Source organism: Drosophila guanche, unplaced genomic scaffold (assembly GCF_900245975.1).
Source record: "Drosophila guanche unplaced genomic scaffold, DGUA_6, whole genome shotgun sequence".
In the NCBI taxonomy this organism is placed as follows: domain Eukaryota; kingdom Metazoa; phylum Arthropoda; class Insecta; order Diptera; family Drosophilidae; genus Drosophila; species Drosophila guanche.
Window position 1 is genome coordinate 8,991,776 of NW_022995743.1, and position 22,779 is coordinate 9,014,554.

At 45.0% G+C, this 22,779-nt stretch overlaps 3 protein-coding genes across 5 annotated transcripts in view; 1 reads left to right on the forward strand and 2 right to left on the reverse strand.

The window, feature by feature from the left end:
• LOC117581330 overlaps positions 1 to 22,779 on the forward strand; it is a 121,625-nt gene that overhangs the window by 4,200 nt on the left and 94,646 nt on the right. The window contains exon 1 of one of the 3 annotated variants that reach the window (XM_034268447.1): positions 19,653 to 20,039. The exons of 1 other annotated variant lie outside the window; for it this stretch is intronic. The gene's annotated coding sequence lies outside the window, so the exon portion shown is untranslated. Of the gene's footprint in view, positions 1 to 19,652; positions 20,040 to 22,779 lie in introns of those variants that run through there. One more of the 3 variants, XM_034268464.1, reaches the window with a different exon arrangement.
• Positions 2,308 to 3,122, reverse strand: LOC117581353. Its single transcript, XM_034268489.1, has 4 exons — positions 2,980 to 3,122; positions 2,782 to 2,910; positions 2,600 to 2,725; positions 2,308 to 2,535 (listed from the first exon to the last, which is right to left on the reverse strand). Exons 1-4 carry the CDS (start codon positions 3,044 to 3,046, stop codon positions 2,312 to 2,314), a joined length of 546 nt encoding a protein of 181 aa, XP_034124380.1. The 5' UTR covers positions 3,047 to 3,122; the 3' UTR covers positions 2,308 to 2,311.
• Positions 5,675 to 6,661, reverse strand: LOC117581363. The gene has a single exon (XM_034268501.1). It carries the CDS (start codon positions 6,595 to 6,597, stop codon positions 6,190 to 6,192), a length of 408 nt encoding a protein of 135 aa, XP_034124392.1. The 5' UTR covers positions 6,598 to 6,661; the 3' UTR covers positions 5,675 to 6,189.

A 22,779-nucleotide genomic window follows, 5' to 3' on the forward strand; every position in this document is an offset into this window, starting at 1 on the left:
GGGGGGGGAGGGGGATAAGCTATTGCTTGTTAAACAACCAGCGGCGAGGCAGACAAATAAATCACACGCACATCTAACGCTCCATCGAAACATCGTACATTTTGCATTGCCTCTTCCTCCCTATCTGGCGGTGCATAAAACTGTCTAGGCAAAATGCTAAAACAAATAGCCAGCAACAACAGCAAACAACAACAACAACAACAACAACAACAATATCAATGGCTCGGACAGTGCATAAACATGGCATAATATTAGATGCTCTCCGCTGCCAAATGGCAAAATCAAATTATGTTTATTTATTTATTTTTAACACTCCTCCACTCAGTAGCCAGTGCCCACCCCTTCCAACCGTTTCCCGGTCCCGGTCTTCACGGACTATTTGTAGATAATGCGGGTGGCAAGCAGGCCCACAGGATGATTCGATTTATGCATAAAACGAATATATTGGCCATACACTCGTACTCGTACGGTGCATTTCATCATGCTATTGCTGACATCGAATAAACATAATAATGTGAAAGAAAAGTATCGACATGCAGCAGAACGCTGCTTCGACTTTGTACATATTCAATAACAAAAACTAGTTTAACATAATAATTGCTCTCCCATTAGCTATATGTTATTTATGTATTTTAAAACTGCAAATACTAAAAGCGTAATTTGTACAAAGTTTACTCTGATTTATGCATTTTTCCGCATTGTTTTAGAGGTGTCCATGAAATGGGGTCGCCCCGTAAACCAATTTAATACTAAGAGTCTCTCGGTGTTGGCAGCTTAGTAAGAGCATTGAAAGCAATGAAACGCACTGTATATTGGCTGCTTGTTATAAATACAATTGGCAAATTAAAGTGCCGTGGCCGTGTCTGTGGCTGTGGCTGTGCCTGCTGCTGGTCTCGCCTACACCAGTCTCCGGCCGCAGCTCAATTGCATTTTTGGCATTTTCGTTTATTCTGCAAATTTCTTCGTTAAGGCCAAGTGTGTTCTCAGAAACGATATCGCTTGAATAAAAATAGAGCAATCGGGAGAACTCGAATTGCTTATTTCATATCAATAAATATTCTCTGAAAATTCAAAAGAATTTTAGAATAAATTCAATTTAAAATATAAACTAAAACCGATCGAAGGGTGCAAAAATGTTTATTTCATCTGGAATGTAACATACCCATTAAACTTCTTGTTCCATTTCTTTACGGCTTTCGAGTGTTCATGTTCGTTGGCATAACGGCATAATTTACAAATGGCTGTTGAAATTTTTCTGATTTTTGTGTACATTTTCATTTTGCATTGCAAATAAAAGAGAGGAGTGAGGGGCACGAGCACGGAATCGAATTTCGAGCATAAATATATGCGAGAATACAAAAATAAATATGCGAATATCTTGTGCATATCGAGAGATGAGAGCCTCTCCCTCTCCCCCTCTCCCCCCTTCTCTCTCTCGCCGGCAGATGCAATTGACCAACGCCTGGACATGCTTCGTGTGACGTACCCCCGCACCCAGGATTTCCTGAAATTCTGTGTGCCGATGCCGATGCCGATTCCGATGCCACTGCTGCCATTTGCATCCCAATTGAGCTGCATTGCGTGCTCTGGCCACAATGCAAGGCATTAAAATTAGTTTATTTGAGCCCCGGCTGTGCCAATGGGCATTGCCAATCTGTGGTGGTGTCACTCCCCTCCCCTCCCCACCCCTCCCATCCCAACACAGCCCAATCTCTGGCTGGCGCACTCATTGGCATTGGCATTGCTCATACGCAGTGTGTGTCCCATCAGCAATTGTGTGCCAGTGTGTGCTCTGTTGTGTTTCGTTTATCGCCTATATTGTTTACTGTCACCCCTGTCGCCCAGTCTCTGTTGGTCTGTGATTATGGTGTGCTTTCGGTCCGTGTCCGTGAATTTATTTTTGTTAGGATTTTGATTTTGATTTTGATTTAAAATTAAGACTTAGAAATGGAATTATTTCGGGAAATAGTTTTCAATATTTTTCTATAAATTATTCTCAATCAACAAAACAACAAAAAATACCACCACAATACTGTGATTTATGTGCAAATTGTAGTTTATTTATTCAACAAAACGTTGAGCAGTTCTTATAGACAGTGCAGCGTCAGCAACGTCATTGTCATCATCAGCATTGGATGTGTGATTAATGGGCGGGCAAATAAGTTATGGCACTTCATTTGGCCACAGCGGTTGGCCTCATACACAACAACAAACAACAGCAAAAAAACCAGTAAGGAAGGGCCATTAAAAACGGCTTGTCAATGGCCCATAATGAAACTAGTTAAAAGTCCACATTGCCCGGAAATGTGTGTCAAACTATTCGATATTTATTCAACAATTGATAAACGTTGAGCACACAGAGGGCCAAGCCCAGTACATGGACGGACTGAGTGCTGGTAGAGCAGCCATTACAGGGTATCAAACCGACACGGGAGGTGCACACACAGGCCTCGACCTGCATGCCAGTGGGATGGGTCTGTCGATAGCAACCATTGCTGCTGTTCACCCTGGCGCACATGTACGTGATGTTCTGGACTGCAAAAGGGAGCGGGAACGAGGAGGTTATCATTGCCATTCGAGGACTTACACTCATACTTACTGCCTCCTTTGAATATGTAGGAGTACTTGACACACGAGAAGCCCGGCGACATTTGGCAGAGGAAGTTCTCGCGATCCTCCGTCATATTGTGCCACAGGGCCTTCACATCCGGCACCGTATCGTTGGCTAAAAAGCGTTTGTCTTCATCTTGTTTAACCGCCAGAGCCAGTGGTTCTACTCACCTGTCACGACCAGCGGCATTTCGCAGGGAATATCATTGAAGTCGCCGACCCTCGAGTCGCAGGTCTCTGTGTGAATATTCGAGTGATTCTCATAGGCACCCACCCACGTGAAGTGAAAGCACTGTGGAGCTGCGGAAAGAATCAAAGTTCAAATATATTTTTGCCAAAGATTTTTGGCCATCTAAAAACTTTGCACACCTTCGGCCTGCAGGTGATGGAAGAACAGAAGCAACGGTAGCCACAATCTCAACAGTTTCAGTGGCATTGCCGATAAGGTACTTTATTTTTGTATTTCTGTTCTTTTTCGGGTGGAGTAAGCTGGCGTCGGTTGCCGCCACTGACAAAGACACACTGATACTGAGCAGAGATGCCAAACGATAGCGAGCCCCGATCGAGGGGTAGAGATTGCAGGTAGAGTCTTATCAATAAGTTTACTGTCACTACCCGGTGGGGAGTGGTGCAAGGAGAAGGGCAGGCGCTCAGTAATTACTTGAAATGGCATTAAAATTGAGTAAAAAATGCTTCAAACTAAGTGTGGGGCACATCAGATCGATTCTATTGATGGTTGCTTATGAGCTTTGCTCAGCGAGTGTGAATGATGATCTTGTGGGGTTTGCCTTTGGTTCTTCGTTTGTCGAGTAGTATTTCCGAGTCTCTTTGATTGCAATCAGCCATCGATAAGCATTGTTATCTCTCTCTCTCTCTCTCTTTTCCTGTTGGCGTTTTGATAAACAAAGAAAGTGTCATAAATTGTTTTAATATCATTTTTGTGCAATTTATTTTAACCCCAGAAATGCAAGAGGAAAATGTGTTTAGATGTCGCCACCGTTTGCTCCTTATGCAAATGGCATTTAATTAAAAACTCACAATGGTGGCTCGGAAGTGAGGGGGAACAATTAAACAGAAGCAGTTCCTGGTCAAATATTTTGTGAACGAAAGTCTGCAAATTGTATTTGTTGTTAATTGTTCAAATGTCCTGTTCGGGCTTCAGTTTGGAGCCTCCTCGAGTTCCTCCTCTGGCAAAATGAGTTTGAAAACAAATAAAAATGTCAAACGAATGAATAAAAGTTGTCTAATTTAATTTGTTTAGCAGCAGCAGCAGCAGCGGCAGCAGTGGCAGCAGGACAGTGCCCCACGCCAGTATGCGCACACACTCACGTAGTTTGGAAAACATTTGCACAAATTGAATAAGAGAGCTAGAGAGCGAGAGATAGAAAATTTGTGTGCCACTTGTGTATTATTTTTTTAATTTATTTTTTAATTGTTCAAAACAATTAAAATTTATTTACAATTTCGTTTGCTGTGCGCGTGTGTCTGCCTGTGTGTGTGTGTGTGTGTGTGCAAACTTTTGGTAGCGAGAGCCCAGCCCGGCAGCTGCCATCGAGCTACGTGTTCCAAAAACTTTGTTCGATTGTGCAAATTGCATAAGCAAGAGAGAGAGAGATGGGAGAGAGCGAGAGAGTACATCCATACATTCGGCTCTCAACTGCATTCGATCCATCAAACTCGAACTTTTCTTTGACTCTACGCCCCAGTTAATTCTCGATTAACCTGCAACATGATAAGTGTCTTTTGCCGGCTTCTTCTTTGGCTCATTGCTGATTGGGTTCTTTGTCCAGCCATGATGGATCATATTTATTGACACGAAACGGATATAAGCGTCGTGTGGGGCCATGAAAGCTGTCAGTGATGGCCAAGAAACCGCGTCACTTAGACACACCATTTCCCAATACACACCAAAAACTCCAAGTAGAATCCGTTGTAAATAAATTGCCAAAGAGCAAACCCAAACTATAAGTTCTACACACCAAAACGACAGTTCTCCGGGCGTTGAATTCATTAATTATGCAAATGCCTTTGATTCGGTCATGTTTTGTGGCTTCGGCTAACAATACGACCAAAAATGATGTCGCTAAAATGCAAATCTTACGCAAGAGGTTGAGTCTGATGTGCGTGGGGTGGAGAGCAATCACAAAGAGTGCCATGTGATTAGCAAAAGCCGTTAGAGCAGCCGCCAAAAGTCCCAAAAGTTAACAACAACTAAGCATACCCAAACGCATAATCTTATGTTGTAGATTTATAGTTGAATGTAAGCAAATATCGCTGGGGTCTTATGGCGAAGCCTGAATACAATTTGCATGCGATTAAAGTTGAGAAATTGTAAGGCAGGGAAGGGCTGTGGCCTTTGGGTTCATGTGTCACACATGGATTTATGCACGCATCTACCTGCTCTGCACTGGGCATACTTACATATGTACATGTGTATGTATATATCGACAGTAGTTAAGCTTCGATCACTCAAGCAGCTACCGCGAAGAAAGCTCAAGCTCATTTTCCACATATAGATTTATGCACGCATCTACCTGCTCTGCACTGGGCATACTTACATATCTCCATGTGTATGTGTATATCGACAGTAGTTAAGCTTCGATCACTCAAGCAGCTACCGCGAAGAAAGCTCAAGCTCATTTTCCACATATAGATTTATGCACGCATCTACCTGCTCTGCACTGGGCATACATAAATATGTACATATCAACAGTAGTAAAGCTTCGATCACTCACGCAGCTGCCGCGACGAAAGCTCACTCTCAATTCTTGATTTTATAGTAGAGAGAACGAGAGTGCAATATGTGCATGTCTGTGCGTGTGTGTGACTTCAGGCCCGCACAGCTCACGGCAGATCAGTCGATGGAAGAACTACTGTAAATTGCAAAAACAATTTTGCATCGTTTGTTTTCTCCTTCTGTTTGCGCCTGCAAGATTGAGCAGAGCGTGCCATCAGGTAACTGTTTTTGTTTCTGTCTGAGAACTAGTCCCACAGTAACTGCATAAAGTACTTGTATATGTTGCACCTGATATCACTTTCCAGTGAAAGCAGAAGGCGAGGCTAATGTCGTGTCGGTAAATTTAATAAGGCAGAGAATGTAAAGGAACGTTGATGCTGCTACTGTGTCGCCTTTTCCCAATGACTTGCTAAAGCGATTTGCTAAATTACCAAGTTGCCGCTCGGAACGAGGGCACAGCATCGCATCTTTTGTCCAACGCACACACAGGATGCTGTGTCTCTTTTCTCTTCGCTTCCCTCTAATTACAGCTGCGAAGCGATGGCCGATTGCGAGTCCGGATCATTATGTCACCTGTACGAAAAATGTCCCACGTAAGCCGGAAACGAGGGGACCCAGGCCCAGGCCCAGGCCCAGCATTGAATGTCGCTCCCAAAGTGTGGAGCACATTCTGCGGAAATGGCATTTGGGGCTGCTGCTGGTCGTTAGTTTGCCTCTGCAATTCCGAAAACAAGGACCTACATATCTGGTCCTTCCGCTCTTAACCAACGAGCCTCCCCTACTAATACGATTAGTGTCATAATGCCCCACCATCGAGGCTGGAGCAAGGGCAGGGTTTGGGCTTATTTGCAATCTGTGCCTGCCTTCTGCTTCAGCATTGCGATGACCGTTTTCAAGTCGTAGTAGGAGTAGCGATGATAGCTGAAGTACTCCTGATTCTTGCATTTCTTGGGACCCGGCAGCTCGTCCTTCTCCATCAGCCTGAACACGGAGGCTGGCATATAGGAGGGCAATGTGAATGCCTTGGTTAGCAATACTTCCGGCTTATAGCCCGGCGGGAAATCGCGCTCATTCCTGGGACTGGGGCCAAGTCGACCCAACTCCTTGCATAAACACTCAGTGCCGCAGGTGCAGCTACCGCCTGCATTTTGGCAGCCACAACCACAACTAGATAATCGAATGCTATGGCTGGCTGTGGGTGATCGTGTCAGTTTGAGACTCCACAAATTTCCAGGGCAGCGTAGACACATTGCGGATCGGATGTGTGCAGGAACAGGGAATTTGGACAATCAAAAATGTGTAAAAAAAACTATAAATAAAGCCCTCTGCCTCATGGATCACTTGGATAGGGTTGAATTGGGGGAATGAGCACCAGGTTAATCCCCAAAAAGAACACCGAATGAATACGTTTATTTGGCAATCCCACAGCGGCAAGCGGAGAGTGTCATAAACATAAGCTTGTTCTCTGCTGTAAGCCATAAACCAGAGAGCATTAAGCCAAAGCATGTTGAATAATTTCGATCATTAAACTTCTTCCACTTAAAATCCATTCAGGATTTGCCAAGGTGCAAAACTTTAAGGATACGAACAGAGATAAATGCCTCAACTACCCAAAATGTTCAGCCCCCGACAATCAACCATTCAACCATCCGAGCAGCGGGGTAAACTTTTTAAAACTAGCGTTAGAAACAACAACAAAAACAACAACAATGGCAATAAAAATCAGCAACAACAACAGCAGCAACAAGAGTAACCACAGCAAAAGCAACAAAACATTGGGTTAAATAAACGTTGAAGCTCACACTGTGCTCCAGAATGGTTTTTAATACACTCTCAAGGCTCACGCAACACCAAAAACTTTCTCACCTGACACCCACACAAAACGCACACACACACACACGCACACACACTGATGATACACCCAACAATGAGTGCGCACATAACGGTAACTCGACGTCGACGCCCTGCGTCTCCATTGCGGCCATGATTGTGGCTTGTAAATTTATAGTTTTACCAAGAAAATCGCGTTGGCAAAACTTTTTACTACTACAACATGTACATGTGTATGTGTGTGTATGTGCCCTCTGCCCTCTGCCCCACCTTTGCTGGCAGCTGCAACATCCAACTACATTCACAATCACAATCCCAGTCAGCCAGTTGGCGACATCTAATTGCTTTTGTTTTGGGGGCAGGATAAAAGTGCCACACACACCCAGAGACACCCAGAGACACCCAGAGACACCCAGAGACACCCAGAGACAGACGGGGTACAGTTGTGTCAAAGAGGTTATACGGAAGCCCTTTCGTTAAGGTAATTTTCCGCTATAATTTGTATGACTTTGTTGTGTGTGTCTCTGCCTGTGGCTGTGTGCAATGTTTTTTCTTTTCTCTGTTCCACTTAAGGTTAAAAGTTGAAAGTGTTGTAAAAGTGTGCTCGAGCTCTATGCTTGAATGAAATTGAGGTTAGTTCTTGCTAATGTTTCAGGGGAAGGATGTGCTCCGACTGGGGAATAAATTACAATTGAATTTTGCTTGCAAAATATAACTTCGAGCGCTTGCAACCCAAAGTTTGACCTAGCAACAAACATAATATTTACTAATATTTACCTTTGAACCGGTTCAAACAGGAGCAGGAATCATATTTACTCAGAATTCTATCTTATGTCGATTTTTCTTCTATTTCCCTCACCTAATGTTATTTGAAATCAAATCGTAAATCGAATCAAATCTAATCCTTACAATTGGCGAGAATTTCGCAAGACATTCGTTTGACATTCGTGACATTAAACGTGAAATGAAACAAAGCTGCAGCTGCAGATGAACTTTATGCAAATGTTACGGGAATTTTGGTTCCTGCCCCAGCTTCGGACTCATTGCCGAGTTGCAGTTTTTGTGCAGGCATCGGATGTTGCAACTTTTGATGCTCTATCCTGGTTTTGTGGGCATGGAGAAGGGATCTCTTGGCGTAAGCTCTGCCCGAAAGGGTATGGCAACAGTGTAGTCGACCATTTGGTTGCTTGCTTAATTAAAATGCGGAGGCAGTGCGAGCGCTTCATTTGGCCCGCTTAATCGCCCTACCACAGATTCGCATCTCTTCACCCACTTCCAGAAGCAGAACCAGGACCCAGCCTCACCCTCGGCCTCAGTTTCGTGTGCCTGTTGTTGCTGCTGTTGCTTTGCATGTAAAGTGTCAAGTTTTTCATTATAATTTGCATATTTTTCGCCAACTTTTCGTCTGCACCTCCCACCCGCCCACCGCCTCCATGGCGTAACAGCAAGCAACGCAAATGACAACAATAAGCATTATGGCAAGAGCCCGGCCGTGCCCGGCTGCCCCCCTCTGCCCGATTCCTGTGGCTGTGGTGGTTCTAGACAACAATCCCAGGCTACGGGGCAGGACCTAGGCTACACTCTCTCTCTCTCTCTCGTCTATCTGCTAGATACACAGAATGTATCTCTTAAGCTATTTTCAAGTTTAATTCCTTGACTCCTCGGCCCTCGCCCTCCACCGTCTCCCAAGGATGTTGCCGAGCCGCGGCGCATAATCACGCGAAATCTGAAAACGTGTCTGGTATAATAATGAGCACTGATTATAACTTGAAATTGTGTGTGAAAGTACAGTTGTGTGCACAAGTTATGCTACGTGCGGATACCAAAATAAAACAGCAACAACAACGAAATATACACACAGACTCCAAATGAAAATTCGCACAACTTTGATGCGAAACAAAAGGCAGAAAGGAGTCGGTACGGTAAAAAGGGAAAAGCATTGAGACAAGAGGCTGCAGAAAATCATTACTTTCCTCCTAGAGAGAGAGAGAGAGAGAGAGAGCTAAAATCTATTTCCAGCAGAGCACATACATTTCATACCCACTGTGCCGCAGTCTTCACTTCACTCTTCGAGTCTTTTCTTTCTTCACTTCCTTCCTCGCTCACTCTCGCTCGCTCTTCTTGCATTCGATTTGATGCGTATTTAAACTAAAAATGAACTCTTCTTAATCAACTTCCAAGCGGCAGGAGCTGTGTGTCCAGGGCGGAAAGAACTACGAGTAGCCTTCGCCTCAATCAGAGCCGCCTGCCCGCTCGTTCCTGGATGGATGCCCCGTGGCACCATTGTTATGTGGTATTGTGCCAACATGGCTGATGGCGGATGGCTGATGGCATGTCCTCACTCATCCTGCAGTACGTGCGGAGAGCCTGCAGGATATTATATAATGTGTAGTAATTTGAATTTGAAGTGTGTGGCATGGAATGGAGAAGCTTATAAGGGTTCCAGAGACGAGGCAGACGACTGACGCGTCATGCCCTCTGTCGATTTTTCTTACTTTCTTCCCTTTCCAGCTCTCTGCCCTCTGGCATCGGCGATGGAGAAACATCAAAAATGTTCACCCATCCACCAGGACCATGTGGCTGGCGGGGGAGCAGACGGATTAATGAGATTTTCTTTTATGGATTTATGATGATTATTTTGCTGTTATTAGAGTTTAGAAGCGTGACAGTCGATTCTCCACTTTAAAGTAATCCTTTGATATATGACTCAGTCACGAGTCGGATCCCAGACACTGGCTGGTTCCGCTTCGCTCCACTTTAGTTCCCAAAAGCCCCCACTAAATCACAAAAATTGCATGCAACCGCCGCTCCATTAGCCGGCTTTTATTTATGGCAACGCGACATTCAATGACAATTCAATATATTTTTGGGGGATATTCCTTACAAAAAACAAAGGACATGGTGAAAAAAAGTCGAAATCAAATGAAATTTGTATCTGGTCGTCGGTCATTTTTGGTTGGTTGGCCTCTCCACAATCGCCGCGCACAATAAACCATTACAGACGATTAATTTCATTATCCGCGCGCCCCCCCGCTAACGGGAGATCAAAACCAGCAACAGATTTATGCGTACGACCGCAGAAATATCTCTCTCTCTCTAACTGTCTCTCTCCATCAAAAGTGAATGCAATTTCCCAATCTTTCAGGTTTCTTATTTGTTGAACCTTTTGCTTTTTGGATAAATGGCTTGATAAAACTGTTGATAATTTTGGTTGCTGTTTTGTGTGGTTTTATGCAGTCCAGCCCAATCTTTTGTGCTTTGTTCCCATGATGGATTGATCGACGCGATAGAGCGTAAATTCTTTGTTGTGCCATAAACAAAATGAACAAAAAAAATAGGCAATGAAATGGGTCCCAACAGAATTTGAATACCATCCTAAATCCATAAATTTTCATGCTTTTCTTTTCTCTCTTTTTTGCAGAAATAAAAGTTGTTTTATTGCCATGAAAGATAGGAATTTCTTATATTTAATTATGAGTTATTTAGAAAGCCTTTTAAATTTTAATTATTTTTGAGGGAAAGAGTTTCTTTTGTTGGTAAATAGGTTTTATGTGCCAAAGTGCCATTAAAGCAAATGTAAACTTTTGGGATTAAGCAATTGAGAAGAGGGAAAACACATAGAGCAAGGTAGAGTCCCGTTTGTTATTGCTTTTGGTGCGAGCAGACTTTCATGTTGTTGTTGTTGCTGAGAGAGGGCACTGCAGCAAAGCTCGTAAATTCATGCACTCTTGCGATGCAGGTGACGGACGGACATATCCCTCTCACTCGCACTCAGCAACAACGACGACAGCAGCGAGCGCTGGTCTTTAGATCCTCTCTCACTCTCGCTCTCCTCTCCTCGCAGAACAACGAAGCCGCAAACTAACGGAAACCAAAGCTCAGAAGCTCAGCCAACATTTGAAGAGCACAACACACACAGAAAAGCACAACTTCTTGTCGATCGAAGTAATCAAGCTTTAATCAAAATAGGAAAATAAATGAAGTACGGTGAGAAATGGTTCGCTTTCCCCGCGAAGGTGCTGTAACCTTCGATCGGTCCAAGCTGTGCCAAGCTGAGCCCCTGGGACATTTTGGACAAACCAACAGCCAGTTTGAGAGAGCCAGAGAGTGAGAGAGTGAGAGGAATCATGCCTGAGTATTTATTTTGTACTCCCTGGGGTGCATTTTATTTTAATTGTTTCTGTTGTTTGTTTTTTGTACACTTTTCCCCTTTTTGTGTGTGTGTGTGTTTGTGCATTGAGAAATTGAAGCAAATAAATAGAAGATTCAATTCATTAATGCAAACAGATCGAATCGACAGCAGGAAAGAGCATGGGAATCCGACTCGCTAGACGCATTTTTCATGCTTCCGTTTCCGCTGCCACACACAGAGATACAAAGATACATTTTGACTTATTTCTATTTGTATTTGCCACGCTTTTATTTTCGTGGTCGATGGCCGCCACAGGAGACATGAAAGGAGTATCTCTCCACTTTGCTGGCATTTCTCTTCCTTTCTCTGTACTTTCTCTCTTTGTGTGTGTGTGTGTGTGTGTGTATGTGTGTGGATTGCTGGGGGTCATGTTTAGCTTTTTCACCCCTTTTTGAATTGCTTGGCGCTCTGGCGCGCCGACCCTTGAGGGGGTTTGCTGTGCCATGCAGCATCGGCTCGGTCTCTATGGGTGTTGCTGTTGCTTCTTGTTTGTTTGTGTCTCATTGAGCGTGGAGCGAAGCCAGGAGGTCTTACAGAACGAGACAACACATACAAAAAGAAAGCCAGAGGGAGAGGGCGAGGGCGGAGTGGTGAGTGGTGAGTGAGAGCTGGAAAACGTTTTCGTTTCGGATTTATTTGCTTAAAGCCCAGAGTAAAAAGTTCTCTTTGGGTTTTTGGCAGGCTGCTGGATGGGTAACTGTAATTGTCATTATGGCCCTGGGCAGTCGCAGCCCCAGTTACTTACTAACCTCTAACCTAAACCCTTTACCACTCACTCTATGGCAATGTAAGCCTTACACTTTTATACACTGCCCGTGCAGACGGGTATTACCATTTGTAGCTGACCTTCGCCATGTACCCAAGAACGTGTCTGGAGGAAGATCAAAGAAGATATTTATATGGAATAAGAGCATTATAGAAAGGGCCTTTTGCCCATTCATTTCGACTCCTTGCGAATGTTTGTCTTTGGCTTGGAAGCAAAACGAAGGCGACTTGAGTCTTGGGGGTGGGGGGCTGGCCCGTGCTTTTCCAAGTGCTTTTCATATTTAGACGTGCCACTTGCGACCATGCCCACTGCTCTTCACGTCTGCCTGCAATGGTCTACCCCATCATCATAATCATTTAGAGGAAGTTCTCCACGGAGCAGGCACACGGCACACTCCACAAAGTATCTGTCAATATTTGCATTTGGAAGGAAGTTCAGTTGAGTTCCTTTTGCCTTTTGGCGTTATTTGTTGAGTTATTAACTGAAATTAAGAAAATTGAAATGCGTTTTCCGCATAAGAGCGTGAAATTAAGGTCATAGCCGCACTCTCCGCCCTCTGACACTTGGAACTTTTCTAATTATGCGACAAGATAATTAACTCAATTCTCAAGCCTTACGTAGCGGCATGCCCTGGCATCCATGGACCACAAACAGGACACTTTCGTAGCGGCAACAAAGGGCACACAAATGTTTGAATACTTCGATGTTGCAATGTGGCAATGTGGCAATGGCCATGGCCCCAAAACAGTTGGCAAGCCGCCGAGAGCTGCCCTGTCTCTGGGCCATCTCTGGGGATGGAAAGTGCCATAAAAACCGCCGCCGAATGATGCTAAAGTTTTCAAATTGCTGGCCAATGCGGTCGTGGCGAGAGGGGGGCCTGGAATGTATGATTGTTGGGCTGCCAGCTAATATGGCGTCCAATGTCAATTGTGAAATGCTTTTGTTTGATTTCATTTGCCCAAAAATGTTGCAGAGATAAATGTTCTTTGTGGCTACACATAATGGTGGTGCAATCCACGTTTAAATGTAAACTTTTGATAGACTCTGCACACAAGAGGGATGCAAATATACACAACAATACACTCCTCAAGTCTGTCATCAACGAATTTGATTGTATTCGTGTGCACCTGCCATCACGCTGGCAGCACAGTTTTGCAGTCATTATCTAACAAATAGCCATGTATCACACCAGAGAGCAGCCACTGATTATGCGCCCTGATTAAGGGCTCTAAAAGCTCTCGTACACCCCCAAGCCACGCGCTGTCAGAGGCTTAGCCGGAGCGGTGCTTGATCTGCTGACTTTCGCTTCCCATTGTGTGTTCCCAGTGTATTTGCATGTACACCGCGTATCATAATCGTCGTCATCCTGTCATCGTCATCAAAGTAATTGCAGACACACTCCACCCCAATGGAGCTGAGCTGCTCCACTGGAGCGGCGTCTGCTCTGCAAATTGCTTTCACAATTTTCAAATAGCTTCGGCACTGGCATCATTGTGACTTTGCTAATTTTAGATTTCTGTGTTTGGTTTCCTTTTAATTTGGAGTTTTTGAGGTGGGGAGACAGGCTAAGACTCTCATGCTGTGGGCGGCAGACAATAGCAGTTGAGTGAAATAAAATGAAATAAAATAAATGTAACGAAATGTCCTGAGCCCAAGATGCACTCTGCATGCAACATGCAGCTCCTTCCTCTCAATTTTGCTCGATAATTATGTGCGCGCGTACTTTAAGATGATTTAAAGGCGGCAGCAGCCAGTGGAAATATCAGATCACAAAGGGAAAATCCTCTCAGAAGCCAGCCCAGCCATCAGCAGCCACCCAAGAAAGGTGTCAGAACAACGAGCAGCCAACCCAGCCAGCTACCCAACCCACCCAAAGAAGCTGTCAAGCGTTGAATGTAAATGCCAGGCAGCCAAGAGATAAGCCCCCGCCAAGCCGAGCCCAGGCATCAGGCAGCAGGCACCAGGAACAGCAAACAAGCCAAAGTGTCGTCCTTCCCATTGTCCTCCCATTTCTTGCCACTCGTCTTCGCTGTCTTGCAGCCATCGTACGCGCACTCTGGCAGGGGCGGGTACTACGATAATGTGGAGAGAACTGACAAAAGTTGTAAGACTCCCCATAACCAGTCACTAAAGGGTATCTGCAGCTTCGGCTCGCACTTCCTTTGCGACTCTTTTTTGGTTTTTTTTGTGTCTTGTTGGTTCGCATTGTCAGTGCGCGACTAAAATTAAAAGAAGGAACAAAAAAATGTGAACAAAAAATGATAAGGCATCGGCGCTGATAACTTGACACAATGAACTTAATATTAATATGAAGTAAATAAGGGCCAGCACCGCCGCCAAGTGTTGAAGCTGAAGTGTGAGGTGCGGCGAGGCAAGGGGAGTGCGCACTCCACTCCACTCCACTCCACTCTCCTTTAGTCCTTTATGTGTGCGGTTCGAGTGTGCTGAAAAGATTTACGAGCCCCGAAAACCCCGATTCGAACAAAACTTTAAGAGAGCGACCAGCGAGCGAGCCATAAATTAGGCGGCAAGCAGCAAGCAGTCTCCGTATTTTGACAAGGCCCAGCAACGCCTCTCACTTGTGGATGTGGATGGGGATGTGGCACACCCTTTCGGCAGCTTCCGCTATCCTTTATTGGTGGTGGGCCTCACCTTTGTGTCCGCCAAAGGGTTTTCCCGCGCTTATTGTTATGGTTATTGATGTTCTTATCAGTTGCAATTATTTTTTTGATTTGGACAATTCGATGCTGGCCCTTCTGCTTTTTGTCGCCTCGTTTTGCGGCTACCCAAAGGCCACAGAAGCCAGAGCATGGGACCATCGAGAGGACAGAATTACGGCAGTGGGCAGCAGGTAGGCATTCATCCGCTCATTTGGCCAGGGCTTAGCAGTCCCGGGGTGAAAGTCCCGTTTTTTTCCTTCTCTCTCTCTCTCTCTTTCTCTATTTCTGTGTTTGCATTATTGACAGTTGTTGTGGAATAATCAGATTTAAAACGTTAAATGTCGTCGCTACTTGGGTGGGTCGTTTCTCCTTTCTCCTTTCTCCTCGCCAACTGCTCATCTACTGCTCCCACAGTCCTGCCGCCTTGGTCGTGTTTTGTGCCCTCCATTGTTCCTCGTCTTTTATCTTTTCGTTGTATTTTCTGTTTTGGGAACATTCTGTAGCCAACACCCGAGGATTGGCTTTGAATTTAAGTAGCAATTTCCTGTTTCGTTTCGTTTCGCTTTGTTTTGTTTTGTTTCTCCTGCTCCTTGCTGCTCTCCTTCTGGGCCATGTAATGAGCGGTGGAAAATGTGGAGAATTGTTGCTCGGGAAACGTTTACAACTGTAGTGATAATATAAGGATTATCAAGTACGCAATTTATTGAAGCTTGTGCTGGAAAATGAAGAGTTTATTTAGATGGAAAATGCCTTTAAACTCACAGATTCATGGACATCCCTGCAAAAGGAGCATCCATAATGCATAATTGCTGACTTTACAACGTAATAGCCAAGCAGCCAGCAAACTAATCCGACGTAAGGTGTTCTGTTATTCCACGTAAGCCGATTGCCCCGATTTGCTCCATCTATGCTACGGCTCTACACCAATATTTCGTAGACTGCCATTACCTAATGCATTTGTGTGCGCTGCTCTACATCGATGTCTTCATTTGGAATGGAATACGAGCCCATCCTTGGAGACCCAAACACACACACACACACCCACTCGTACACCCACTCTGCTGCATAATCAAATTCAATTGCTCATTCAAAACATTAAACTGTTTATTTTTGGAGGGAAGATGGTATTCGGTGGCAGCCAGAGGCAGAGGCAGATGCCAGGCCAGAAGCGGGTTCAAGTGGCAAGGCACTTCATCATGCCGCCTAATCATTTGACCCACTTGAGAGTTGTGCAAATACTTTTTACGTCCTCGTCCCCTCACTGTCTCTCTCTCTCTCTCTCTCTCTCATTCAGTGGCACCACTCTATTCCAATCTGTCGCCCCCATTCTGCCCCATACTCACACACACACACACCAGACTCGGGGACACATGAGCTGGTCTAATCCTTTCAACTGTCGTAGTCGCAGTAGCAGTTGGAGATGGAGATGGAGATGAAGACCCGGACAGAGTCCCAGTCGGAGATGGAGACCTGGAGCAGTTTTGCATGCATGCAGCAATCGTTTGGTGGCAGGAGGCAGAGGGAAGGAGCCGAAGCTGGAGCGGGAGGGGCGTTGCACACAAGTGAAGACAAGGAATTTGGAAAATCTCAGCTCAGTGTCAGGTTGCACGTTGAAAATTTGTCGTCATCGTGTCTCGCACACAAAAATGGCGTTAAGCATAGAATTTTACCCAAGACAAGGTAAAGGGCGAAGCAGCTGCCGAGGGTAGGGGATATGAATGGGATATGGAAGGGCTGCAGCAAGGGACTATGGACTAGGGCCAAAGACAAACATATCAGAGACAGAGAGTGAAAGAGAGAGAGAGAGAGAGGGACAGAAGATGCGCCTTGGCTGTGGCTCAAGGATAAGGCAAGAAATAATAAATTATATTTTCCGTGATTTGTGTGTCGCTTCCTTGTTGCCGATTTTCCTTCAACACTCTTCTCATAGTTCTTCCTCTCTCTTTCGCTCTGTCTCTCTTGTTATGCTCTTGGGATGTAATTTTCGAAAAATTTAGTTGACTTTACTTAAAAGCAAAACCGCAAAGAGAATGGTTGCTCCCCCTTCCCCCCTGAAGGCTGAACTTGGGACTTGAATTTCGATTCTGAATGAAATGTTTTTTCTGTTCCGGCCCATTCTATGTGTCAAATGCGAAGAGAAAACTCTCTTCCACTGGAAATAAAATATGTTGCGCAGAGAGAGCGCGAGAGTGCGCATCCGAAGAGAGCCAGAGTGCGCGTTCGAAGAGAGCCATTTTCTCTCTTAGAGGGCTGGCCAGGGTTGACAGCTGCATTGGGGACAGCGATGACGACGAAACTTAAGTTTAATTAAATGCTGATAAATGTTGTCTAAGGTGGTTATTATCGGGCGCCCAAGTTCAACCACCCCATGCGCAGCACATCATCATCATCATCATCATCATCATCGTCGCCGTCGTCATATTTATTTCCACATGACTTGACACTATTGAATCCCTATTAGTTGCGCTTTTAAGAACGTTTAAACTGAATGCACATCACAAATATCCCTTGTGGAGGGGGTTAAGGGGATCAGGGTTCATGGCAAAGCAAACAACATGCGAGTAAACACTTTAGGAGCCCACCGTACCCCCCTCAACCGAACCGCACGCGCCAAATCTAATTTCGAATCCAAGTTTTTAGCCCCGTCACTGGGGTTTCTCGATGGGCACGGGCAAGGGCAAGGGGTACGAGCAGTGCTGCAAGTCATTGCGAAAGTGTGCGAAAAGTAAATAAAAATTGCATTCACACTCTCCTCTCAGCATTCCACACTCCCTCCCTCTCTTCCCTTTTTCCCTACTGCAGATCTCAGCAGCGAGATTAACCGAGAGCAAAAAAAAAACACACACAAGAAAAAAACGGTAAATGGAAACAATTGTCAAGCAGATGCAGGGCCAGAGGAAGAGCTGTGCGAAGCAGAACAGCAACAACAACCCCCGGGGAGAGGAGTTGAATTGAACCCGAAATGCGAACCCTATTCGCCTTCTCATTCTGTCTCACTGCAACCGCAACAAGAACACAAGCAGCAACAACAACTACAGCACCGTTATGACAATCTGTGACTGCAATGGCAATGACACTCGGCTTACCCTCCCCTCCCTCCACTGCACACCACTCCACTCCACTCCAGCATTGTGTGGCTCATTTTTCATACATACTCGTACAATATATTTTTGCAAACTATTTTTGGTAACGCACTCACCGAAAGATTCAGAGAGAGAGAGAGAGAGAGAGAGGCCGGGGTTGTTGGTTGTTGTTTCCCCTCCTCCTATGCTGCCCATCCACTCTGGCAGGCGACAGGCACTCGAAACCGTTAATTGGTTTTATTTTTAATGATGTTTAGGCGAGACACAAGCTGAGAGTCCCAGGGTCCAGAGTGACACCAGAACTAGGGGCCAGAAGCATCAGTAGCAAATCTCTTTGTTCCCTCAACCCACGCCCTTCTCTCAGGGACGGGACGGGACGGGACGGGCCATGGTATTATTTATGTAAATTCTGGGCGGCTGCACTGACGTGATTTATGTTGCCTTTCTTTTCATCGGATTGCCAAGCAGCCCCCAACCCCACATCCTCTCTTCTGGTTGCGAGTCTGCTGTAAAAACAATTAAACAGCTAATTGACTTATGCATTTTGAGGATAACAGACTGTGAAAGAGAAAGACAATGAGAGAGAGCGAGAGAGAGAGACAGGCGGGCCAATTGATTCCAGTCTAGTGTTTCCTCTAAGAGATGCATGCGCTCAAAAGTGTTCCCTAATGAACTTCCGGAAGCGGGCAACTATTTTCAAGTGGGATTTATTTTGGAGGTACATACATATATGTACATATGTGTGTACATACAAATGCATTTATTAAACTCTCTAAAATGTAACATTTCAAATGGAAAGGAGTATTTCGCGATGAATAGTTTGAAGTGAGAACTCCCCCATACTTTAATTCGTCTTTACCTGCACTCGTGGTGGGCACAACAGGTGTGCCCTTGCGCCCTCGTTGCAGGGCGCCTCTGTGCCTCTGTGACCAAGACCAAAACCAGAAACATCCCAAAAAACCAGTCAAGCCCTCAGCTCGTCAGTATGTCAATCTGTCGGTCGGCGTTAGTACCGAGAAGAGCCCACAGTCGCCAGGCGGCGGGAACATAATTTATAAGGAATTGCAGTTAAATGTCCTCTAGAGGATCTCGGGAGCCGGCAAAATGCCGACAAACAAACCAAAGCCGGCATCAGAACGAAAGAGCGCCGAGAGCTCTGAGTGGATAACCATTAAGAGCGGGAGGCAGCGTAAGAGAGGCGCTCGCGCTCTTACTGGAAGCAGCAGCTGAGAGGCACTGTCGCCCTTCCATTCCGAGTGGCATGTTAACAATTCGGGTGGATTTTACCTAGCATTCGTTGAATTTGTAGAGCCTTTGTGCATGTGGGCCATACCTTTTCTTGGCTCAGCAACGACACTTTTAGCCAGCAGAAACACTTGAAGCCGGGAGGATTTGGAGGAACGGCCTTGCCGACCAAATGCATCTCACAGTACAAAAGTTTTTCGTTAGCATCGGACGTGCGTCGCGGATCAACGTGACACCCAGAGCCCCGGGCCCTATAGCGTGCGTAACATTTTCGTAGCCAAAACCTAAGGGCACATCGCAGTTCCTCGATTCTGGGATAAACCGAAAGAGAAACTTGGGGAAAATCCACACACACGGAAAGTGCAAATGAAAAGCACAGCTGAAACAGCTTAAAACTGAAGTTCCGTGGAGCAAAAGCTGCTGCTTACTGGTGGGCTTGGTGGCTTGGTGGCGCAGACACAGGCTCCAGTTAAACAAAAAATTATTAATTGTGGTGTGAGTGCGCGGACGTGTGTGTGTGTACGTGTACGTGTACGTGTACGTGTGTGTGTGTGTTGTGTGTTAATTCAATAAATATCATAATTAATTGCAATACGAGCATATTTCAAGAGTAGATTGGAAAAACGTGAAAAGGAGGAGCGAATAGGGCGTTGACTGGCCGTTTGCTGTTGGTTGTGCGCGCAATTTCCGGTTTCCGTTTCCGCCGAACCAACATCCTTGGGCGCGCCCCCACCAATTCGCCCAAAACGTTGGCCTAAAAGTGTTAATTATTCAGGCAACTAATTTCGCGTGTGCAAAGTACCAAGAAAACTCCACAGCAAGTGAAAGCAAAACTTCTTCAAAGTGATCATCTTCAAGCAAAGGAGAGTGTTGGCAGCATCCACAGCACAGGACGACTAAACAGACAACAGAACAGGTTCGTGAATATATCTGAATGTATCCTTCAGCCTGTCCGGTAGCTGCTTGAATTATTATGCTCCCAGGCAACTTTGGCTTTTAATTTTATGCCCCATGCCTTAAGCATAATCGTATTTCGTGGCAGATTGTTGGCACAGAGGCAGAAACCAAAAAAACTATAACGAAACGAAACGAAACGAAATGGAATGACAATAGAAACGGCACCAGTTCTCTCTTCCTCTCCCTCTCTTTCGCTCCATGTTTCTGTGTGTGTATGACAAGCAATAAAATGGCTAGAAAGCGCCAAGTTTTTGCGCGCCAAAAGGCGTGCAGGAATGTTTATGTGGCACATAAAACTAGCGCGCGGCCATGTTCGCGTTGCTGGCTAAGAACTGGGTGCCACATGCAGAGCAGATCCACAAAGCAGGGTCGACGGCTTGATACCCTCTCAGGAGGTGTTAAGGCTTCAATACTCTCTACTCTGTTTTGGTTGGGATTTGATTACTGCAGATAATCCAGCCATCTATTTTCGCTTAATTAAAAAATCAAAGTTTTTCCTCTTGCAATTTGTACTTTGTTTTATTATGCTCTTAGCGCGTTCCCTTTCTGTTTGCTCTTTTCTGCGCCGCCCTTTGCTGTGCTAAACAATAATCATAATAATCGCAATCACAGAGCCAGAGAGAGCGCAGAGGGGTTGGGCAGCAGAGCAAACAATGAGGGAGCTGGCCCTTTTGCGTTGCCTGTTTTTAGGCGCCGCTTTTCACGTGTTTGTTCGCACCTAGTCAGGCGTAGACACATACCCACACACATGTGTACATGCATACAAGCAGCAGCACATGCAGACACACAGTGTACCAGAGGGTCTATGGGTGTGGGTCCTTTGTTGTCGCTCTGTCGCACTAAATTGCGCACAATTGAAGGCATACTTGCCGCCGCCGCCGCCGCCGCCCTAGCATTTAGTGTGCAGCTTTCCCTCGACCTCTTGCTCCTCTTACTTCATTCAAATTCCAGAATGCCCTGCACTCGCTCTCGCAGTCCTGCCTCTGCCTCAGCCTTATTTATCGCACTTCTATTGTGCTCTCCAGTCGAGCTTTCTGTAGCAAGAATATTTGTTGTTTGTTCGCTGCTGTTGTTGTTTTTAATTTTTTTTTTGCCGTTTGTCCGCTTAGCGACCGTTCTTTTTTCCTTCCCCTGCGTATGTGCTTGTTTTCTCTTCTTATTTTTAAATATGGCAGCTGGCATTAAATATTTATTGGGCTTTTCTCAGGTCCAGTCACAAGACCTGCCGCTGGGTCTTAGAATGCCAAAACACACACACCCTGCAATCCAATTAAACTAAAGTTTTGCACATCCACTTGGCCGGCCACTAATTGACCTCAATATTATCAATCAATAATCTTTGAGCGCTGCATGCCGGCAGGGGGTGGCAATAATTTCATTCGAATTTCACCGCAAAAGGCTTTGTCTTACTAATTGGATTAATGAAAACTGGGATTAGGTTCCAGTCAAAGGCAAAGACGTGGCTGGCAGTCGCAGTGTCTGTGTATTTATTTGACTGACTGTTAACGTGTCTTCTCCTGGAGCTGCTGCTTTGGCTGGGGCTGGTGGCAGCCGCAAAAAGTTCCAAAGTCGAGTGTTATGCCTGTCGCCTAGCTGCCTTCTGACGGAAGAAAAGGAAATAAAAACAACATTTTTCCATGCTAAACGGGAGAACTCCTGCTCTCTGCACATTTTTCTACAGCTTTTTCTTTTTGGGGTTTTTTTTTTATATTTTCTCAAATTAATTTCACTGAATTTTCTCATTTGAGTTGTTGTCCAAATTTGCTTCCGTTTTTTGATAAGAGCTTCCTCATAATTGCGTCTTCTAAGCTTGTTCGCCTCTGGCGACTTAATGAGATATTTTGCAAAGACAATTTTGAGTGTGGAAAAATGAAATAATTATTATTTATGTAGCTGTGGCCATTCCAATGTGGGTTGTGTAGGGAGGCCATCTGTCAGCCCCAATAAATCAACGAAAATTCACAAAAAAAGTTACCTTGCCAAATCCAAGCAAGTGGCAAGGTCCCCCCCCTACCACTCTCACTCTCACATAGGACACATGACAGTGACTTATTGAGGCGTTTATTTATGTGCGTTTGTGTGTGTCATAAATATTATAAAACCAGAACTTAAGCAGCTTTCAAAGTCAGTGTGTGTGTGTGTGTGAATGAAGAAGGTTTAAAATGTATGAAAATGTATTTAAAATGTATTTAAAATGTATTTAAAATGTATCAGTGTATATTTATGCTTAAATATATGTCTAAAAGCAGCCAAGTGGCTGCTGCAATTGCAATTCAATTGCATAGAATAAAACCATTTGATTATTACACCCAAGCACTCTTTTTTGATATCGTAATTCGTGCCATTTTGCTCTCATAATTGACGTCCAGGAGCAGTTTGCAGCTTACATCAAATACAGCTGTTCCCATCATATATTTTGGAAACTGGTCAACTAAGTCTATTGTTGGCATATTTTGGCAATTTCGTTGTTGTTCGAGGTGTGAACTTTAACCTCTTCGGTCCCCTGCAGCTGGGTATCCTTCTGCTCTTCGCTGGTCACTGCCTCTGTCACTCTTTTAGCCATGGCCTTAATGCTTTTAGCTTAAAATTGTTGGTGCCAGCTTCGGTGCCAAAAAATGCAAATTTAAAATGTCAAAAATCCACACAGGGTGCAGGGTGCAGGGTGCAGGGTGCAGACGGAAGTGTTTAGGGCAGGGTGT

What these genes read in the sequence shown, in the direction of transcription:
- LOC117581353 (XM_034268489.1), bottom strand. Translation starts at nt 3,046, where the DNA reads ATGCCACTGAAACTGTTGAGATTGTGGCTACCGTTGCTTCTGTTCTTC. An exon ending in AATGCCGCTGGTCGTGACAG is followed by an intron (nt 2,726 to 2,781) that starts GTGAGTAGAACC and finishes AACGCTTTTTAG; the next exon opens with CCAACGATACGGTGCCGGAT. An exon ending in CTACATATTCAAAGGAGGCA is followed by an intron (nt 2,536 to 2,599) that starts GTAAGTATGAGT and finishes TCCCTTTTGCAG; the next exon opens with TCCAGAACATCACGTACATG.
- LOC117581363 (XM_034268501.1), bottom strand. Translation starts at nt 6,597, where the DNA reads ATGTGTCTACGCTGCCCTGGAAATTTGTGGAGTCTCAAACTGACACGA.